The sequence below is a fragment of the Heloderma suspectum genome, chromosome 5 (genome assembly GCF_057233095.1).
Source record: "Heloderma suspectum isolate Gila_16-S chromosome 5, 16-S_ref, whole genome shotgun sequence".
Lineage (NCBI taxonomy): Eukaryota > Metazoa > Chordata > Lepidosauria > Squamata > Helodermatidae > Heloderma > Heloderma suspectum.
This window is the reverse complement of record NC_139462.1, coordinates 45,623,283-45,642,277: the sequence shown is the minus strand read 5'-3', so window position 1 is coordinate 45,642,277 and position 18,995 is coordinate 45,623,283. Positions and strand designations below refer to the sequence as shown.

General features: G+C 42.7%; 1 protein-coding gene across 1 annotated transcript in view; it reads right to left on the bottom strand.

Annotated features, from left to right (window-relative positions):
* Positions 1-2,079: 2,079 nt before the first annotated feature.
* The window catches only part of MYOZ2 (myozenin 2), a 49,691-nt gene continuing 32,775 nt past the window's right edge, over positions 2,080-18,995 (bottom strand). Inside the window, exons 4-5 of the mRNA XM_084860253.1 lie at positions 13,608-13,791; positions 2,080-2,503 (exon numbers count right to left, since the gene is read on the bottom strand). Of these exons, the coding sequence (XP_084716379.1) occupies positions 2,269-2,503; positions 13,608-13,791 (419 nt within the window). The 3' untranslated portion in view covers positions 2,080-2,268. The remainder of the gene's footprint in view (positions 2,504-13,607; positions 13,792-18,995) is intronic.

Sequence of the window (18,995 nt, the reverse complement as noted above, 5' to 3'; positions counted from 1 at the left end):
AAAGGTAGGCTTCATTCCCATTATTCTCCATTATTTTTCACCTATTTCACATTCTACCTCTTTCACAAATTTTCTTATTTCACATTCTTTGTCTTTCACAAGTATTCTATCACGTTCTCTGTCACACTGTACTAGGTCTGCTGAAGTAAGCTCTGGCCCATGATAGCTTAAGTGACAATAATTTTGGTAGCCTTTAAGTTTCCACAAAGCTTTGCTTTTACCCTAATTATGTAATACCTATCACTTGTTACACACAGACATCGCTTGTATGACTGTGGATACATTGTGCAAAACATTGTGAAACTGTCCCTGGACAGATCCATACCCACAGATCTGTTCTCAGGTGAGATTCATATGATGCAGTGATGCAAGTGACATTTTCCTAGGAAATAGGATCACAGTGTCTGCATGTGACTTCAAAAATATGTGTGATTCAGTCTGAAGACTGATGAGAAATTGTGTACTAAAGTGTCCTTTCAGAATTCAAATTATGTGCACAAAAAGTTATTACAACAACTAACATTCACAATTGGCCTAATAAAACTGAACTTATAGTAAAAATGCAACTTTCTTAGACTATTACAGAAAACATAACATGCAAAGGTTTTATTATTTCATGACCACTATAACATTTTAAAAGATTAAGGGTGCAATCCTTTTGTCAGGGTTGGAAAAGAGCCCCAAAGCAGTTCTGATTCTGAGGAAGAGAGAGAAACTGTGGGAGAGGAACCCATGTGCTGTTCAGAGATGCCGCCGGAGGGAGAGCCCTTCCCTGCTCACATTCCTGAGAGTGGTAGCGACCCTGGCAGGCAGGGGGAGGGACAACTGGAGCATCAGGATGCTAGGTGCCAGGACAAGCGGGAGATGGAGGGTGCCAAGAGGAGGCGATCAGCCCACTTGGCGCGACGTCAACAGCTGCGCCCCGATGCCCCATGGGAAAGGGGCGGACTTTCGCCTCCTAGCCCTTAAATCCAGAGGTTTCCTGCCTCTGTCCTTCAAACGGAGATCAACTGATTTCACTAAGGCTAGAAACCTCTGGTAGGCAGCTCTCTAAAGTTTCCCTCAATAGGCTCATGCAATTAGCATCTGTAAGCGTCATTAGGTTGAATGGAAATAAATCCTTGGAAAAGAGCCCTGGCATCTCTGTGTTGATTCTGGCTACTTGAGGATTTCAGAAAGCAGCAAGGGCACTCCTCACACCTATGCATGTTTAGACAGAAAAAGACCTACAATTCCCAGCGTGCCTCAGGCCTTTTTTCTGTCTAAACATGCATACGATTGTGCCTTCAGTTAATGGTTCATGAACAAGTTGATACAGTCTGACAAAGCAATGAGCATTGTTCTTTGCCTTTGACCTATATTCTCTTTCTTTAAGCATGATCTGGTGTTTTCCTGCAATATTTGAGTTTATTAATGTAACATTCACAACAGTTGTTGTTTCCTATGCTGTCAGTTTGCTGTATGTATTGATTATTTTTTTTAAAAAAAATTGTATGTGCTTTTACACTGGGAGAGTTTCTCAAGCAAGATGCTTGCAGTCATCTACCTTGTTATATTTGTGTATATTAGATGCTCACTGTACAGAATAATTTTATTTATTTATTACCTTTATATCCCCTTTTTTCCTCCAAGGAACTCAAGGCGGCGTACATAATCCTCCTTCTCCTCCATTTTATCCTCACAACAACAACCCTGTGAGGTGGGTTGGGCTGAGAGTCTGTGATTGGCCCAAAGTCACCCAGTGAGCTTCCATGGCTGAGTGGGGACTAGAACCCGGATCTCCCAAGTCGCAGTCCAGCACTCTAGCCACTACACCACACTGGCTCTCAGTAATAAATTGATTTTCACAGCAGAAGCAGAAACTCTTTTACTAGAATCAATAACCAAAGGTTTTTCTTTCAGGTTTCTGGTGGCATCTTGTAAGCGAGTCTGCCCAAACCAGAGTTAATAAACAAATTAGTAATATTAGAGTAATTTTTATGTGACGATGTAAAATCAATTTAGACTTTCATTTAATAAACAGGAAAAGTAAAGGGAGCTAGAAAGTAAAGAAACAAAAGAGTCAACGCTAGTTTTTCAAGAGTAATGACCATGTTATTTTATTTGTGTTAGATCTGTAGAAGAAAAATAAAACTTCAGAAAACAGTTACAGCATCAGATGTTACATTTCAGCTACATCAGATGGGATGTCAACAGAAGTAGCGCATATTAAAAGATCAGAGTACCACCATACTGATTCTGATGTGTGATGCACCATCCACTTTCTTTTCACAGGTCATCTGTTTCTGGAACACCATTGGCCTCTGTAGGCTGTATTGTTATCATTATGGGAATATTCTCAGAAGTCCATCCTTTAGGAGTCCTGTTGAAGGACCGCCTGGTTGAAAGAGGATTGGCAAGGACCATGAATCGTGGATCGTTTAGCAGCAGAAAGTTGAAATCTGGTACCTTGAACTTAACTAGTTTCGATGCTCTCTCAAAACCACCAAACGGAGTGGCAACTCTGTAGATGATGGGACAACAGTAAATGAAAAATAAATAAAAAACATACTTGCTCTGCTTTGAACCTGCAATTGAAAAGGGAATTTCAGAATATTTTTCCTTGATTGTATGTTGAAACACTTCTTATTGACATCTAGGACTCTTAGTGTGTAGGCTTTATTGCATTGATCCTTGCAACAACTTTTTGAGATAGGTCACCATATTTTCCATTTTACTGCTGGGATGGAACTGTGGTGGAGAAATGGTGGTCTACTCAAGGTGATGTAGATTTCCCATCAAGACTAGCAACACTGGAATCACAAGAGAGTAAGAGTCCTTTTTTGAACCAGCAATAAACTATTTATTACAGAACTGAAGCTGTAAGGATTTATTTATTTATTTATTTATTTATTACATTTCTATACAACCCAAGAGCCAAAACTCTCTGGTAAAGGTAAGGTAAAGGTGTCCCCAATCAGTCATGTCCGACTCTAGGGGGTGGTGCTCATCTCCATTTCTAACCCCTCCTATCCCCTGCTTCATTTTTTTTAATTAAGGTGTTATCTTCAAAGAATCGTGGCTTCTCCATGATCCCCCCCCCCCAATTCAGGCATGATCTTCGAAGATTTGAAAATTTGAAGATTTGAAGCTTCAAGTGTTCAAATTTTTGAATCTCCGAAGATCATGCCTGAATTAGAAAAAAAAAAAAATTGCGGAGAAGCCACGATTCTTCGAAGATAACGCGTTAATAATAATAAAAAACAAAGCGGGGGATAGGAGGGGGTAAAATTTAGTCTCATTTGAAGGGATAGAACAACCCCCTGCTCAATGCAGGAATCCTGATTCCCAGGCAGTTGCCCATCCAACTACTGACTGGGGCCAACCCTGCTTAGCTTCCAAGATCAGATAAGCACGCACACATCCAGCCCTTTGCTTGTTGCTGAGGAAACACTGAGTGGTGTGGAAGCTATGTGATCAGTAGCTGGAAGATGACATGAGGCCATTGAGAGCTGTGATTGGACAGGAGGGAAATACAAACACTGCTGTATATGGACAGGCAGGGGAGGGGACTATGACCAGATACGGTAGTGAAGGCGGAAAATCAGAGCACATTAAGGGGAAATACCGGGATATCAGGGTATTGAAAGCGGGAGCATGGAAGCGGGAAAATTCGGTTCCAATTCAAGGCGGATACTGCGTAGTGTGAAAGATGGGCATTGAAACCTCATTGGAAGCGAAAAAACCCTAAGTGTAGATCAGCCCTAAGAAATAAAATAGCTGAAACACATTGGTGTGTGCATCTTTGTTTAAGTGTGCGTGCGTGTGTTCCTTATTGGAAATCCCATCACAAAGTCCTTATACCAGAACCCCTGACAGAATCCAGTGAGACTCATTAGTGTTATATTTTCTCAAGGTAAATGATTACTTGCGAATAATGTCTGAAACCCATTTTTGCTGATTTTTTAAAAGAAAATTTTCCTTTTATAATACTGAACTATTCAGTTATATGTAGGGATGGCGGAGAATTTCTCCACGAATCTCGGGGAGGCCGAATGCCAACGCATTCGGCCCCCCGAAATTGTTGGTGAAATTCTCCGCCCCCCACCCCGGGATGGGACTTACCTCCCTCGAATGTCCTTCTCGGCAGCAGGTCCCGGCGGGAGTTTGGCAGCGGTTCGTCGGGGGCGGGGGCGGCGGCCGGTCTTCCGACCGGCTGCCGCAGCTGCCATTACAAAATAAAGTAAAAAAAACAAAAAACACCCGTAATAGGCTATGTAACGATTTACGTAGCCTATCATGGCTAGATTCCCAAAGTCAACCGTGATAGGCTATGTAAATCGTTACGTAGCCTATCATGGCTGACTTTGAAAAAAAAAATAGCGCGTACGCAAATCTTTACGTAGACTATGGCGAAAATAAGGGCAATGCAAATAGCGTTGCACTTATTTTCGCCGTAGTCTACGTAAATCTTTACGTAGACTACCGGGACCAAATAAGGAATGCAAATGGTGGCGCCCATGGGCGCCGACATTTGCGTACGCACTTTTTTTTTTTTTCAAAGTCACCCGTGATAGGCTACGTAACGATTTACGTAGCCTATCACTGCTGACTTTGGGAATCTAGCTGTGATAGGCTACGTAAATCGTTACGTAGCCTATCATGGGTGTTGTTGTTGTTTTTTTTCACTTTTTTATTTCGCGGCTGGGGAGACGGGGCGCTTCTCCCCGGCCTGAATTTCGGCCGGGCGAGGCGGGGCGCCTCCCCCCCCGGCCTGAACTTTGGGGGGAGAACCGAAGCGCCTCCCCCCCACCGCGAAGCAAGCTGCGGGACCAGGTAAGTGCCTTTCGTACATCCCTAGTTATATGCAGATTGCATTTGAATGCTACACCCCCTTTAGAAAGGCCACTTCCAAACTAAGGCCGCAATCCTAAATCTACTTACTATGGAGTAAGACCCATTGACTTGATTTTCATGATCACCACAGCCCCCAGGTGCTAGGTTGGCAATCCAAGCCCCCCCGTGCCCCCCAGCTTCTCATTACATGCGAACCCAGCAAAGGTGGGTTGTTGGGGTGGTTGACAAGTCACCCAAAACCCACGGGCTGTTTTAGGGTTGTGGATGGCTTATCAGCCACCCCAACAACCCACCCTTGCCAGGTTCACACGTAACAAGAAGCTACAGCACACCCTCACCGCACCCCGAATATTCAAAATGGCTGCTGCCACTGCAACAAAAAGCCTGAAGGGGAAATTCACACAGGGTGGTTTCTTGTTATGTGTGCACCGGGGCCATTGAGTTCAGTGGGATTTAACTTTTATGCAAATATGCACAGGATTCTGCTACATGACTGCAAACCTGTGCACACTTAGGCATATGTTCCATTGAACTCTGTGTATCTTACTTTTGAGTAGACATGTAGAATCAGGATGTAGATTGCTAACCTCCAGAAATGGTTCTGGATGTTGTATGTCCTTTCTAGAATACAGATGGATTGAGAATTCCTGGCCTGCTCAGCTAGCTGGAAAATGTAGCTGAGAAATTCATGGCTCAATGGGAAGCCTATGCTTGGCATACCAAAGGACTTCGGTTGAGGGCCCAAACAGACATTACTTTAAATGTGTATCTAGCACAGGGGTGGGCATCTTGTTGCCATCTAGATGTTTTAGTCTACAACTCCCTTCAGCCCTAGCCAGCATAGCCAATGGTGAGGGATCATGGGAGTTGTAGGCCAGAACATCTGGAGGGCCACAAGTTGCTCACTCCTGGTCTACCAGGTACCTGTTTGTTTTCCATTTTTACTCTAAAGTAGGCACAGGGCCCCCAATCCAAATAAAGATGGGGGTGGGCTTTTAAGATCCAGATTGCATCCCCTGCACCTACTCTAGAGTAAAAATAAAAAAGGCATAACTGCTAGACATACATTTAAACTAATGACTGTTTTGCCCCTAGTTCCCTGGCACCTTCAGTTAAAATCTAGAAATATCTTAGGGGGCAGTCCTATGCATCTTTAGACAGAAAAAAGACCTACGATTCCCAGCATGCCCCAGCCAGCCATCCTGGCTGGGGCATGTTGGGAGTTGTAGGACTTTTTTCTGTCTAAAGATGCATAGGATTGTGCCCTTACTCGGTATGGCTGGAAAATACATCTGCTTGGAGAACTGTGTCAATCGGAGAACACAATCCTCCTAGTTCAGACAGACCAATGGTTTGATTCTGTATAAGGCAGCTTCACATGTAAGTTCTGTTTCATAACATATTGTCACTGTTTCCCAATGACATTGCTAAAAATATACACATGAGCTGTCAGGCTCCCAGTAACTTTCCAATATAGGACTTGATGATGAACACATTATGCAATCTCTGATATTATGGATGGATTTTGCATCTCTTTTTAAGGTGTTAAAAGTAGTACCATCTAACTGAAATATAGTACACCTAGATCAAATATGCTGGATAGATAAACACAGCAATCAACGCAAAGAAGAGAAAAGTAGTTAACTTGTAAATGTTCACATATGGGAAGAGTAAATTCCTTGAAGCGATCATTCGGATAATGTCAAGGAGTTGTAATGCCCTATATTTCATGAAACCTAAACATGCAATTTGAGGTCTGACTCAATGAGCTTTGCAGTCAAAACTCAGTGCCAAAAAACCCCTAGTGCTCATTGAGGGAAGTGCAGGTATTTTATACAGCAGAAAATCAGCCCAACCTCAGGTTCTTCTGTCAGTTTTGTGACTCGTGGAAGCACCTGACTTTCCACAGGCAGAGCAGTTACACAATCAGGACTGGGTAATCACACATAACTTTAGGCTAGAACACAACTGCTATTGTTCTTTCATGAAATACATCTCCCAAATCTACCCCAGAAAGCCCCAATGTTGGTCAAACTTAGTGAACTGATAAAAGATTTGAAATGCTGGCTCTGAACAAAAGCCTCAGGTATTTAGGAGGCACTATCCAGTTTTATTGTTTTGAAAAAGTTAACAACACCATATAATATAAATAGACCCTACTGTGTAAGTATCAGTGACATTTCCAAACTAGGGACAGCATGCATTCTGCTGCAATACTTTTTATTACAGCTGTTTGCCTTCTTATTTCTAGCCACCCAGAAGTCACCTCCTTTGCTCATCTGTATTTTGCATGGCCAGAAACAGTGCATAGCTGTTCTTGCAATGAACAACATCTGGAGGGCGACAGGAACCCCAGCCCTGCGCTAAGCCATGGCTTAGCATGACATGCATGAGCAGGAATGAGTCCCAATGAGCCTCAGGCTCAGATGCTTCTCTCTTCCTCTCTCCTCCTGCACAGCCCAAAGGAGGACTTCGTAAGATTTTACTTTTGGTTTTAGTTAACCACGGTTTGTTGGGTCACCACAGCAAGCGTTATGCACAATTCTAGGTCCAGATGACGTGGCAAACTATGGTTAACTAACAACGGGAGCCAAAGCTTCCAAAGTCCTCCTTCCAGCCATGTGGAAGGAAAAAAGGGAAGTGCACAAGCTCGAGGCTCGCTGCAACTTGTCCACATTGCACTGAAGCCTGGTTTAGCACAATATGTAAACATGGCCAGAGTGAGAAAAGTGATTCTGTATTGTAGGAAGACGCTTTAGAAGTAAGAGTTGGGCTTGCGGTGTTCAAGGAGGAAAAGAAACAGGATGGGATGACCTGCTTGTGAAGAGAGGTCTATCACATCTCTCTCTCTCTCTCTCTCTCTCTCTCTCTCTCTGTGAGTGAGAGAGAGAGAGGGAGAGGGAGAGAAAGAGAGAGAATGTTAGCTGCATGCCAATATAAAACTGTTTTTGAAGTTTTGAGATTGGCTATTTTAGAGATAATTAATAGCTATAAACATCACCATTTGGGCTTGATACAGAATAATGATTAAATAATAATTAATACTTCATGTGCCCAGATTAATAAACAAACAAATGTAGATCAATTTCATTTTCAGCCATAAAATAAATACTATTCATAAACTGACTGCTCTGGCCAGGATGCTTGGACAACATTTTGAGGTCATTATAGTGGAGTCAGTGGTGCAAATGCAGGAGATGCTTGCTGGGTTAGGCTTGCTGTATGTAGATTAGTAACACAGAGCAACAACCAGATGGACTGGATTCCTGCAGTGCTTTGAAAACGATCCATTACAGGAAGGGAACTTCTCTAACAAGGCAAAGAAGCATAACTAGTCAAGCCTGCTTATTTTTACATCTAGGCATTCTACAGTGCCTCATTTCTCATCTACGGTTTTATTTTGGATGTTTTTCTTAATCGGGGAAATATTTTCACAGTTAATTCCATCGTCATCGTCATCATCATCATCAAACACAGTGAGTAAAGATAGTTTTGAGGTGTCTTAACCATATAGGTGTATCGCTAAATTCTTCCAGGCTGACAGAAAGAAACAGACATTTATTATACCCTGTGGCAGCCTTCCCCAACTTGGTGCCCTCCAGATGTTTTGGGCTACAACTGCCATCAGTCCCAGCCATGATGGCCACTGGGTGGGGATGATGGGAGTTGTAGTCCAAAACCTCTAGAGAGCACCAGAATGGGAAAGGCAGTTCTATGGTGATACATTCCCCTTGCCTAAGGAGGATTTGTCTTCAAGGATGGAGGAAAATGTTGCTAAAATGACTCTTCTAAAGGAATTCCACGAAGAAAGAGACCAGCTTTTCAGCTTGCCAAGAGTTCTGGGGCTGTTTTGATGAAACCAAGGTTAATTCAACTAGCTTTCCTGAATTAACAACCGTAATTTGAATTTGTTCATACATGCATTGAAACCCATAGTTTTGTAGCCATATTCCCTTGTTTGCCTCCTGTCCTGTTAACACTTACTGGGAATTGTGGGGGAAAATATTATGCACCCACAGGTTTTAAGTATGGCAAGCCAATTACCCTGGAAGAAAGGAACCAGGAAACAGTCTTTGAACATCCAGAGACTGACTTACTAGCATACTTCAGTTTGGCATTATGAAATTACTCCAAGGTTGAAATTAGTTGAATGACTGGTACTCTAGGATTCCTGGCCATTTGAACTACCTTAGGAGGAAAATCTGTCCACAGCAATCCTTAAAGTGCACCCTTTTAAACCAAAGAATTATATAGCACTGTAAGGGTGCAATCCTATGCAGGTTTAGAATGAAAAAAGTCCTACATCTCCCAACATGCCCCAGACAGCATGTTCTGCTTAGCAAATCCTGCATAGGGTTGTGCCCTAAGGGAGGCAAGGTGGGAGCAAATTGGCAAGTGAAATAGATGGGCTGCTCTATACTATGCCAAGTGGGCTAGGGTTAATTCAGAACCTTAATACCCCTTGCTATCTGGCTCATATTGAAGACTTAATTTTAGCTTGTGCTCTTAATGGCATTAATAAAAGGAGCATCCATGGCAGCCTTGTTAAGCTCTAGGAATCCCAGAGCTAGGAATCTCAGAGCTGGGAATCCCAAGACATAGGGTCAAACTAGCTGTGATGGTTAGTTAACAGCACCACACAACTGTGTTTAAGGTGAAAGAAGTGGCACTTTGGGAGAAGGTAATAATCTTTTGCAAGACCTTTACTGTCTCTGTTGAGATACTGACTTATGTGCCTGGGAAGTGTTGTGGATAAAAACCAGGGGCAAGGGGGAGCTGGTGGGTGAAGATATAGTTCTGGTGGTCTGACAAGCTGGGTAAGGGTATTTAATAATAATAATAATAATAATAATAATAATAATAATAATAATAATTTATATCCCACCTTTTCTCTAAGGAGCCTAAAGCAGCATACACGATCCTCTTCCTCCTCTCCATTTCATCCTCACAATAACCCCGTGAGGTAGGATAGGCTGAGAGTCAGTGACTGGCCCAAAGTCACCCAGTGAACTTCATGTCCAAGTGGGGACTAGAACCTGGGTCTCTGTCCAGCACTCTAAATTACTACAGCACACTGGCTTGCCATATTATTTTATTGGAAGGTGTTTCAAGTCCTTTCAGCTACTTAGGGCACAATCCTATTGAGATAGGCAGCCGCCTCTGAACTCGGAGGTGACCGCCTATCCAAAGCAGGGCAGAAGAAGCACGGAGGGGATCGTTCCCTCCACGCCCCTCCTGCCTTGCATTTTTGGCTAGACAGCTGATTGTGGCTGTCTAGCCATGGGAGCACGGAGTGGGGAAGGAGGCTGCTGTACGACACATCGGATGTGTCGTACATGCAGTTCCGCCCTCCCTGCCCTGGAACGCCCCCAGCCATGCCCCTTTCTAGCTACTCTATGCTCCTCTTGCGAGCGCGGAGGATAGGGCTGTTCCGTGCTGCCTCTGAGGCAGCACGGAAGTGGGGGGAGGTCAGTTCCCGGAAAACAAGATATCCTATGGCCATCTAGCTGCTGTCCAGCGGCCATAGGATTGCTCCCTTATCTACCTCAATCTTGCTGCTGCTTATTGAGTTTAAATGTTAGATGTATCTGGCAGACCTTGGTGACTGCTGCTTAGTGTTTGGATTTTTTAGTATTTTTACTATGTTTTATTATGTTTTTATGGAGTTTATTGTTAGCGGTACTGTGCATTGCTATAGGTCCTATTGTGGCACAGAGTGTGACTCATATGTTTAAAATAAATAAATAAACAAAATAATAATAAATAACATTTTCCTTCTAGGTCTCTTAAATCCTTTTAGCTGTCTTCTGAATCCATTCCAGTTTGTTTTGAATTGTCGCAGCGGACGTGAACACTACTTCAATATGGTAGTGCCTGATAACTGAGAGGATGTTGCAGCTGCATTCATTCTTTTTATCTGAGCCTATTCTATGAAGGTCACAAATAAAAACACACAAAGCTTTGTTGGTGTAGAGCTTTTTCAAGTTCAAATGTGGGGGTCAGGTCTCACGTTCCTTTGATCAACAGTGAGAATGACTCTGATGTGTTATACCCGGTTACGATTCCTAGAAATATTTTTTCCTGCAATGACATTGTGCAAACGTAAAGAGCTGATTCAGTCATAGACTGATGTCATCATTATGTCACTGTGGTCTCTTCAAGATGACATCAATTCCATTTTCCCCAAAACTGCAATCAAATTAATTAGCTACAATGACTAAAGAGTACAGAGTCTAAAAATAGGATTTGGTGTGAGCAAGGAGAAAAGCCACAGAAATGAACATGTGTGTGTGTTTATTAATTCTCGCCTTTTGTCACCCCATTAATTGCTTTCATTTTCCCAGACAACTAGCAGGGTTGTCTAAATGGTAATCCTCCACCCACCCAAATTTACTTAATGTCATATTGGGCTTCTTTACCCCCAGTATTACCATGATTCCAAAGTACCCTCTTCCTTAGAAAGACTCATGCTACCATAAATCAGTTATCATACATACAATTAGGCTCCTAAAATCCTACTGAGTTCAATGTGAATGATGCAACCTTTGTACAGGATTGGAACCTTAGGGAACAACTGAACCAGGTTAAGAACTTTTCATTCCCAGTTACTTTCATTGGAATCTATGGGACACAGGTATACCTAACAGTAGCTGGATTATGTCCCTTACCACAGGAGTCTTTGGCCATATTGACATAAGGACAACTCATTGAGAATGCATCATGATGTTCCTCAGGCTTGCATGCTCCTCACTGCCCTTCTTTGCTTGTGACAGAAGAAGCAGAAGGGGAGCACACGAGCCCAAGGGTCATCCCACAGCACAGTCTTGTAAGAAACAACCATGGCTTTTTGTTACATCTGAATGTGACTTTTGCATTTTTTATTTATAGCTTATGTAATCATGAGATCAGTTTGATCAACATCTCTTGCATCATTTTTCTGAGGAACGCATATCCTCAGGAAGAGTATCCAGTCCCAGGTTATTCATGTATGGCATCTTCCTCTTTTTCCTTCCTTATCTTAGCCACCTGGAGTGCAAGGCTCCAAGATGGATTTTACCCTATATAGAACTGCAGAACAGCTACCCATACTACCTTGCCTGTTTTGGATAATCTGCAAGTAGGGGCCATGTAGTTCCCCACCCCACCCCATTATGTGGGTCTTGGCAGTCTATGAGGAGATGGTGGTGACAGCTGCAGAAAGAATCAGAGCCTCTCTATTGATAGCAAGTAGGACTGATGGACCAGATTATGGTTATCTCCATGCCAGACACAGCCTGTGCTAGGCCTCCAGTTTTCAGCCAATACACTCTAAGTTCAGGGAAGGCAACCTGATGTCCTCCAGATGTTAGGATGACAACTTCCATAATCCCTGACCATTGGCCCTGTTAGCTGGGGCTTATGGAAAATGTAGGCCAACACATTTGGAGGGCACTAGGTTCCCTACTCCTGCTCTAAGTCGTCTCTACTCACAGATACATTTTCTTACTCTTATTTGTTGAAAGGCAATGCTGGTATTAACAAGCTGCTAAAGGCATACAGAGCCTGCTTCCTGTTTTCTGTAGCAACAGACTGCTACCTTTTGAGGGCTCTGAAAGGATTTTATTGTGTTGTGTTAGTCATTTGAAATTAAATACAAGGTATTCATTAAAAAAAAGCACACGCACACAGTGTCTCAATAAATGAAATTACTGTATCAAGTATGAATAACCATGAGCCACAGCTTGGATATTTTGTAAAAATATTCCCAAAATACTTCCAGTCAATGTCAACATGTCTAGAGCTTCTGCTAGAAGCCAAAGGGCACCATTTAATAGGGAAACATTATTTTCTCGGTTTATCTTCTTACCATTAGCATACGCTGCTCCTTGTATGTGGTGCCTAGATTTTGTTTTGGTAAGAATTTAGCCAGCTTTTGGCTGTTTAAAAAAGCTGGAAAAGTTTTTTTAAATAAATAAATAAATCAAAATGAGTGCACCAAGTTCAGCTCCCTTTTCAATGTGAGGAAAATGTGTGGCAACTGAACGTTTCAGATTTTTGTGGGATCAGATTCCAACTCCTAAACCACAAAGCGGCTTAATATTAATAAACCAGATGGGTTTATTAGTGGTGGGGAATCGATAACATCTATAAAGTTTAAAGCATATGTGCCAAGTTCTTAGCTGGTTTGTTCACTGGCCTTGTGCCAGGCAAGATGGGGGCTGTGGCACCTCCTCTGCCAAACCATCTCACTGTGTGACCCAGTCTGTTATCTCCATTCTAAGGCAGGTGGCACAAGTACTTCCGATGAATGGGTTTGCCACAAATTCAGTGGATTCCTGGATCAAAAGGTATGGGGTACTCATGTACATAGGCTAGGATCTTAAAGTAAGTGAATGTTTTCTGTCCACACTTTCCTCTGCAACTGCTCCCCCAAACCCTATCTGGAGGTTTGTGGGGGCTCCCAAACAATGTGAGATGTGGCATGGGAGACTGCAGGCAAAGGAGGGAAGTGTCCTAAATTGGGTGGTCCTCCATCAATTTCTGACAATTCCCCCCTTCCTCTGCAACCCCTTGCACGTCCTCATCCCACGTTGTTCAGGACAACCCACAGCCTTTGGTGAGTCTTTCCAGGGGGGACAGGCAATTGCCAGCAGGAGGATGGGGTAAGAAAATTCCCTTCTGTAAACTTCCTTCCATTCACATTGTAGGATCCAAGCCCTAGTTTCCACATGAATTGCCTTCATGCTATTATTTCATCCCTCTGATAAAACCTGGCAACTTTTCAAAATTACCTGTTAAAGCTCTTAAAGTTAGGCAGCTCTGGCCTTGCTTCTGGCTTAAACAGTTTAGGGTATAAAGCCTCCAACAGCTCAGGATCATTGCTGATGGCTTCTATCCAAGGTGACTGATAGTACTTTGGCACAGACGTAGTGTTGAACCTCTCCGGAGGAATTGTCTTCAGTGGTCCAGAATAACCTTTGGGAGCAAAATTTGCACACCGTGTTTGCATTTTATAGAAGCTGTCTCCCAACTTGCTCATGCAACAAATACACAAATTCATTCTCACCATGGCTCCTATGTACCAAATAATAAATTAACACTTAAGATCACATGGGAATTGTATGGTTTTCAGCCACAATCCTCAATGCTGTGCTTCTGAAGTAATCCTATTGAAGACACTGGATTAACTCTGGAAAGAGAAGTCTTGGGGTGCTTCCAGACAGAGGGCTCCTAATGATACCAGTCAAAAGAAATCATGCAGTTATTCTGCATTTTCCTCTTTAATAGATTTTTTTGTGGAAAGAAAAAGAAGTGGGAAAACATGACAGGGTTACAAGTGGAAGATGTCACTGTCTGGACCTCCTGTAAAATTCCATGAATGAGGCAGGGCAATTGCACAATAAATTTCTTGTCTGGAAGCACAGAGAGCTTCGGCTATTGGGCGGTATAGAAATGAAATGAATGAATGAATGAATAAATAAATAAATAAATAAGCACCGTGGGATTTAATAGAATTTCAGCAGTGGCAGAATTAGGACAAAAAATATTTTGGGGGATGGGGAGTAAGGTTAAAGATTATGAGGGGACAAAGTCTGTCCCATATACATGAACCATGTTTTACTTAATTAGAAAATGGACATATATTTAAAACATATATTTGACATATACTGAGCCTAAAGCTTTAGCTGAGCCATTTCACCCATTTCTGTAACACACAAAGGCAAAGCAAGCTACAACATACTTCTCACATCATAAGGGAGCAAAGATACAGACCTACATAATTAGAGCAGTGAAGCTGTTGTGGAACTGCACTGAATTCATATTGACCAGATGTACAATCTGCTCTGCAGGATCCAGATCAGGAGAAACCAGTTTGGATAGTTTCCAGTAGAAGCCATGACTGGCTGGCCATTATGTCATCACAAAGTTACTTTTCTCCTCCCCTTCCCAGAGCAGTTTTTAAAGTTTAAAAGAAACTGATCCAGGGATGATGATGATGATCAACAACAACAACAACAACAACAACAGTAACAGTAACAATAATATGCCAAACAAATGCTTAATTAGATAAGCGTGCAAGGAACTTGAAAAAGAAAATTTAAAAGACACACATCTGGCCTGAAGCATGGGGTGGAAGGAAGGAAAGAAGAGGATGAGGAAGTCATTGTTGGAATCAGAAAAAACTGAATGTGCTGTTTGAGGAGTAAAAGTGGGCAGGGGCGGTGGCATGGGGGGTGGGAGCCAGTCTCACCCCACACAACAGCAAAAACACAACAGCACTGACTCCTGCCTCTCTGTACATCATTATGTACCCTAAAATAGTATTGGGCTAATCAACATACCATTCAGGGCATATATCTGTGAGAGGGTGCATTTTAAAATGTTGATGAAGACATGTAGCTGCCAACTATTTAAGGTAAGCACATGTTGGGTTGTTAATAGAAATTTAAGTTAACATATTGAATGACAGAGTTAAGCTGCTCACAGATATGAGGCTTTTAATGCAGATGGTACTAGGGTTTGAAACATGTGCACATCATTACAGCTCAATCCTATATATGTTTACTCAAGAGGTTCCCACTCTGTTCAGTGGAGTTTACACTCAGGACAGTTTGTGTCAGATTCTGTTGTTGTTCAGTCGTTAAGTCGTGTCCGACACTTCGTGACCCCATGGACCATAGCACGCCAGGCCTTCCTGTCCTCCACTCTTTCCTGGAGTGTGCTCAAATTCATATTCATTGCATCGGTGATGCTGTCTAGCCATCTCATCCTCTGCCATCCCCTTCTCCTTTTGCCTTCAATCTTTCCCAGCATCAGAGTCTTTTCCAGGGAGTTTTCTCTTCGCATTAGGTGGCCAAAATATTTGAGCTTCAGCTTCAGTATCTGTCCTTCCAATGAGCACTCAGGGTTGATTTCCTTTAGGATGGACTGATTTGACCTCCTTGCAGTCCAGGGGACTCGGAAGAGTCTTCTCCAGCACCACAGTTCAAAGGCATCAAGTCTTTGGTGCTCAGCCTTCCTCATAGTCCAGCTCTCACAGCCAGACATTGCTACTGGGAAAACCATAGCTTTGATTATACGAATCTTTGTTGGCAAGGTAATGTCTCTGCTTCTTACTATGCTGTCTAGGTTGGCCATAGCTTTCCTCCCAAGGAGCAAGCGTCTTTTAATTTCATGGCTACAGTCACCGTCTGCGGTGATCTTGGAGCCCAAGAAAATAAAATCTGTCACTGCTTCCACTTCTTCCCCTTCTATATGCCACGAAGTGATGGGGCCAGATGCCATGATCTGAGTTTTTTTAATGTTGAGTTTCAAACCAGCTTTTGCACTCTCCACTTTCACCCTCAACAAGAGGCTCTTTAGATCCTCTTTGCTTTCTGCCATTAGGGTGGTATCATCTGCGTATCTGAGGTTGTTGATAATTCTCCCGGCAATCTTAATTCCGACCTGTGATTCATCCAACCCAGCGTTTCTCATGATGTACGCTCTGCATATAAGTTAAATAAGCAGGGCGACAATATGCAGCCTTGTCGTACTCCTTTCCCAATTTGGAACCAATCGGTTGTTCCATGTCTGGTTCTTACTGTTGTTTCTTGACCCTCATACAGGTTTCTCAGGAGACAGGTAAGGTGGTCTGGTACTCCCATCACTTTAAGAATTTGCCACAGTTTGTTGTGATCCACACAATCAAAGGCTTTAGCATAGTCAATGAAGCAGAAATAAACGTTTTTCTGGAATTCTCTTGCTTTCTCCATGGTCCAACGAATGTTGGCGATTTGATCTCTAGTTTCTCTGCCTCTTTGAAACCCAGCTTGTACTTCCGGTAGTTCTCGGTTCACATGCTGCTGAAGCCTAGCTTGTAGGATTTTGAGCATCACCTTGCTGGCATGTGAAATGAGCGCAATTGTGCGGTAGTTTGAACACTCTTTAGCATTGCCCTTCTTTGGAATTGGAATGTAAACTGACCTTTTCCAGTCTTGTGGCCATTGTTGAGTGTTCCAAATTTGTTGGCGTATTGAGTGCAGCACTTTAACAGCATCACCTTTTAGGATCTTAAATAGCTCAGCTGGAATACTGTCATCTCTGCTAGCTTTGCTGTTACTAATGCTTCCTAAGGCCCACTTGACTTCACTCTCTAGGATGTCTGGCTCAAGTTCAGTGACCGCACTATCATGGCTATCCGGGACATTCAGATCTTTCCTGTATAGTTCTTCTGTGTATTCTTTCCACCTCTTCTTAATCTCATCTGCTTCCGTTAGGTCCCTGCCTTCTTTGTCCTTTATCATGCCCGTCTTTGCACAAAATATTCCCTTGAGATCTCTGATTTTCTTGAAGAGATCTCTAGTCTTTCCCATTCTATTGTTTTCCTCGATTTCTTTGCATTGTTCATTTAAGAAGGCCTTCTTGTCTCTCCTTGCTATTCTCTGAAACTCTGCATTCAGTTGGATTTATCTTCCCCTTTCTCCTTTGCTTTTTGCTTCCCTCCTTTCCTCAGCTACTTATAAAGCCTCATCAGACAGCCACTTTGCTTTCTTGCATTTCTTTTTCTTTGGGATGGATTTCGTTGCTGCCTCCTGAACAATGTTACGGACCTCCGTCCATAGTTCCTCAGGCACTCTGTCTATCAGGTCTAATCCCTGAAATCTATTCCTCACCTCCACTGTATATTCATCAGGGATATGATTTAGGTCATACCGCAATGGTTTCGTGGTTTTCCCTACATTCTTCAATTTCAGCCGAAATGTTGCAAGAAGCAGCTCATGATCTGAGCCACAGTCAGCTCCAGGTCTTGTTTTTACTGACTGTATGGAGCTTCTCCATCTTTGGCTGCAAAGTACATAATCCATCTGATTTCAATATTGACCATCTGGTGCTGTCCATGTGTAGAGTCGCCTCTTGTGCTGTTGGAAAAGAGTGTTTGCTATGATCAGCGTGTTCTCTTGGCAAAACTCTATTAGCCTTTGTCCTGCTTCATTTTGTACACCAAGGCCATGCTTGCCTGTTATCCCGGTGATTGCTTGACTTCCTACTTTAGCATTCCAATCCCCTATGATGAAGAGGACATCTTTTTTTGGTGTTAGTTCTAGGAGGTGTTGTAGGTCTTCATAGAACCGATCAACCTCAGCTTCTTCAGCCTCAGTGGTTGGGGCATAGACTTGAATTACTGTGATGTTGAATGGTTTGCCTTGAATTCATACTGAGATCATTCTATCATTTTTGAGATTGTACCCCAGTACTGCTTTTCCCACCCTTTTGTTGACTATGAGTGCTACTCCATTTCTTCTAAGGGATTCTTGCCCACAGTAATAGATATGATGGTCACCTGAATTAAATTCGCCCATGCTTGTCCATTTCGCTGATTCCCAAGATGTCGATGTTCAGTCTTGCCATCTCTTGTTTGATCACCTCCAGCTTACCTTGATTCATTGATCTTACATTCCAGGTTCCTAAACAATATCGTTCTTTACAGCATCGGACTTCCTTTTCACCACCAGACACATCCACAGCTGAGTGTCCTTTCGGCTTTGGCTCAGCTGCTTCACTCTTTCTGGTGCTACTTGGAAATTCCCTCTGCTCTTCCCCAGTAGTATATTGGACACCTTCCGACCTGAGGGGCTCATCTTCCGGCGTCATATCTTTTAGCCTTGTGAAACGTTCCATGGGTTTTTTTTGGGAAAAATACTGGAGTGGGTTGCCATTTCCTTCTCTAGTGGACCACATTTTGTCAGAACTCTCCGCCATGACCTGTCCATCTTGGGTGGCCCTGCACAGCATAGCTTATGGCTTCACTGAGTTACGCAAGCCCTTTCACCACAACAAGGCAGTGATCCATGAAGGGGGTGTCAGATTCTAGCCTAATTAAATAAACCTGTTCAAAAATATTGTGTACAATCCATTATGTGGTGGTGACAAATGGGGGAAAGGCTTTGTTCACTTTATAAATGGTTTCCCACAAATTAGTCATCTCTTGTTTTTAAAGGGCAAGAAAAGAATAGGCTTCTTTGTGGCTTGATGTCTTTGGATAAAAGAAATAAGTGTCCTTGCAGCAAAAAGGTTTACACTACAGCAGAAAAGGTTCTTGCTGCCAGAGAACCAAATTGTCCTCTCAGTTAGTCTCCTATAAAGGTTTCCTTTCAAACATTTTTTTCACTCAACTTCAAACTTGCATGTTAGGACTA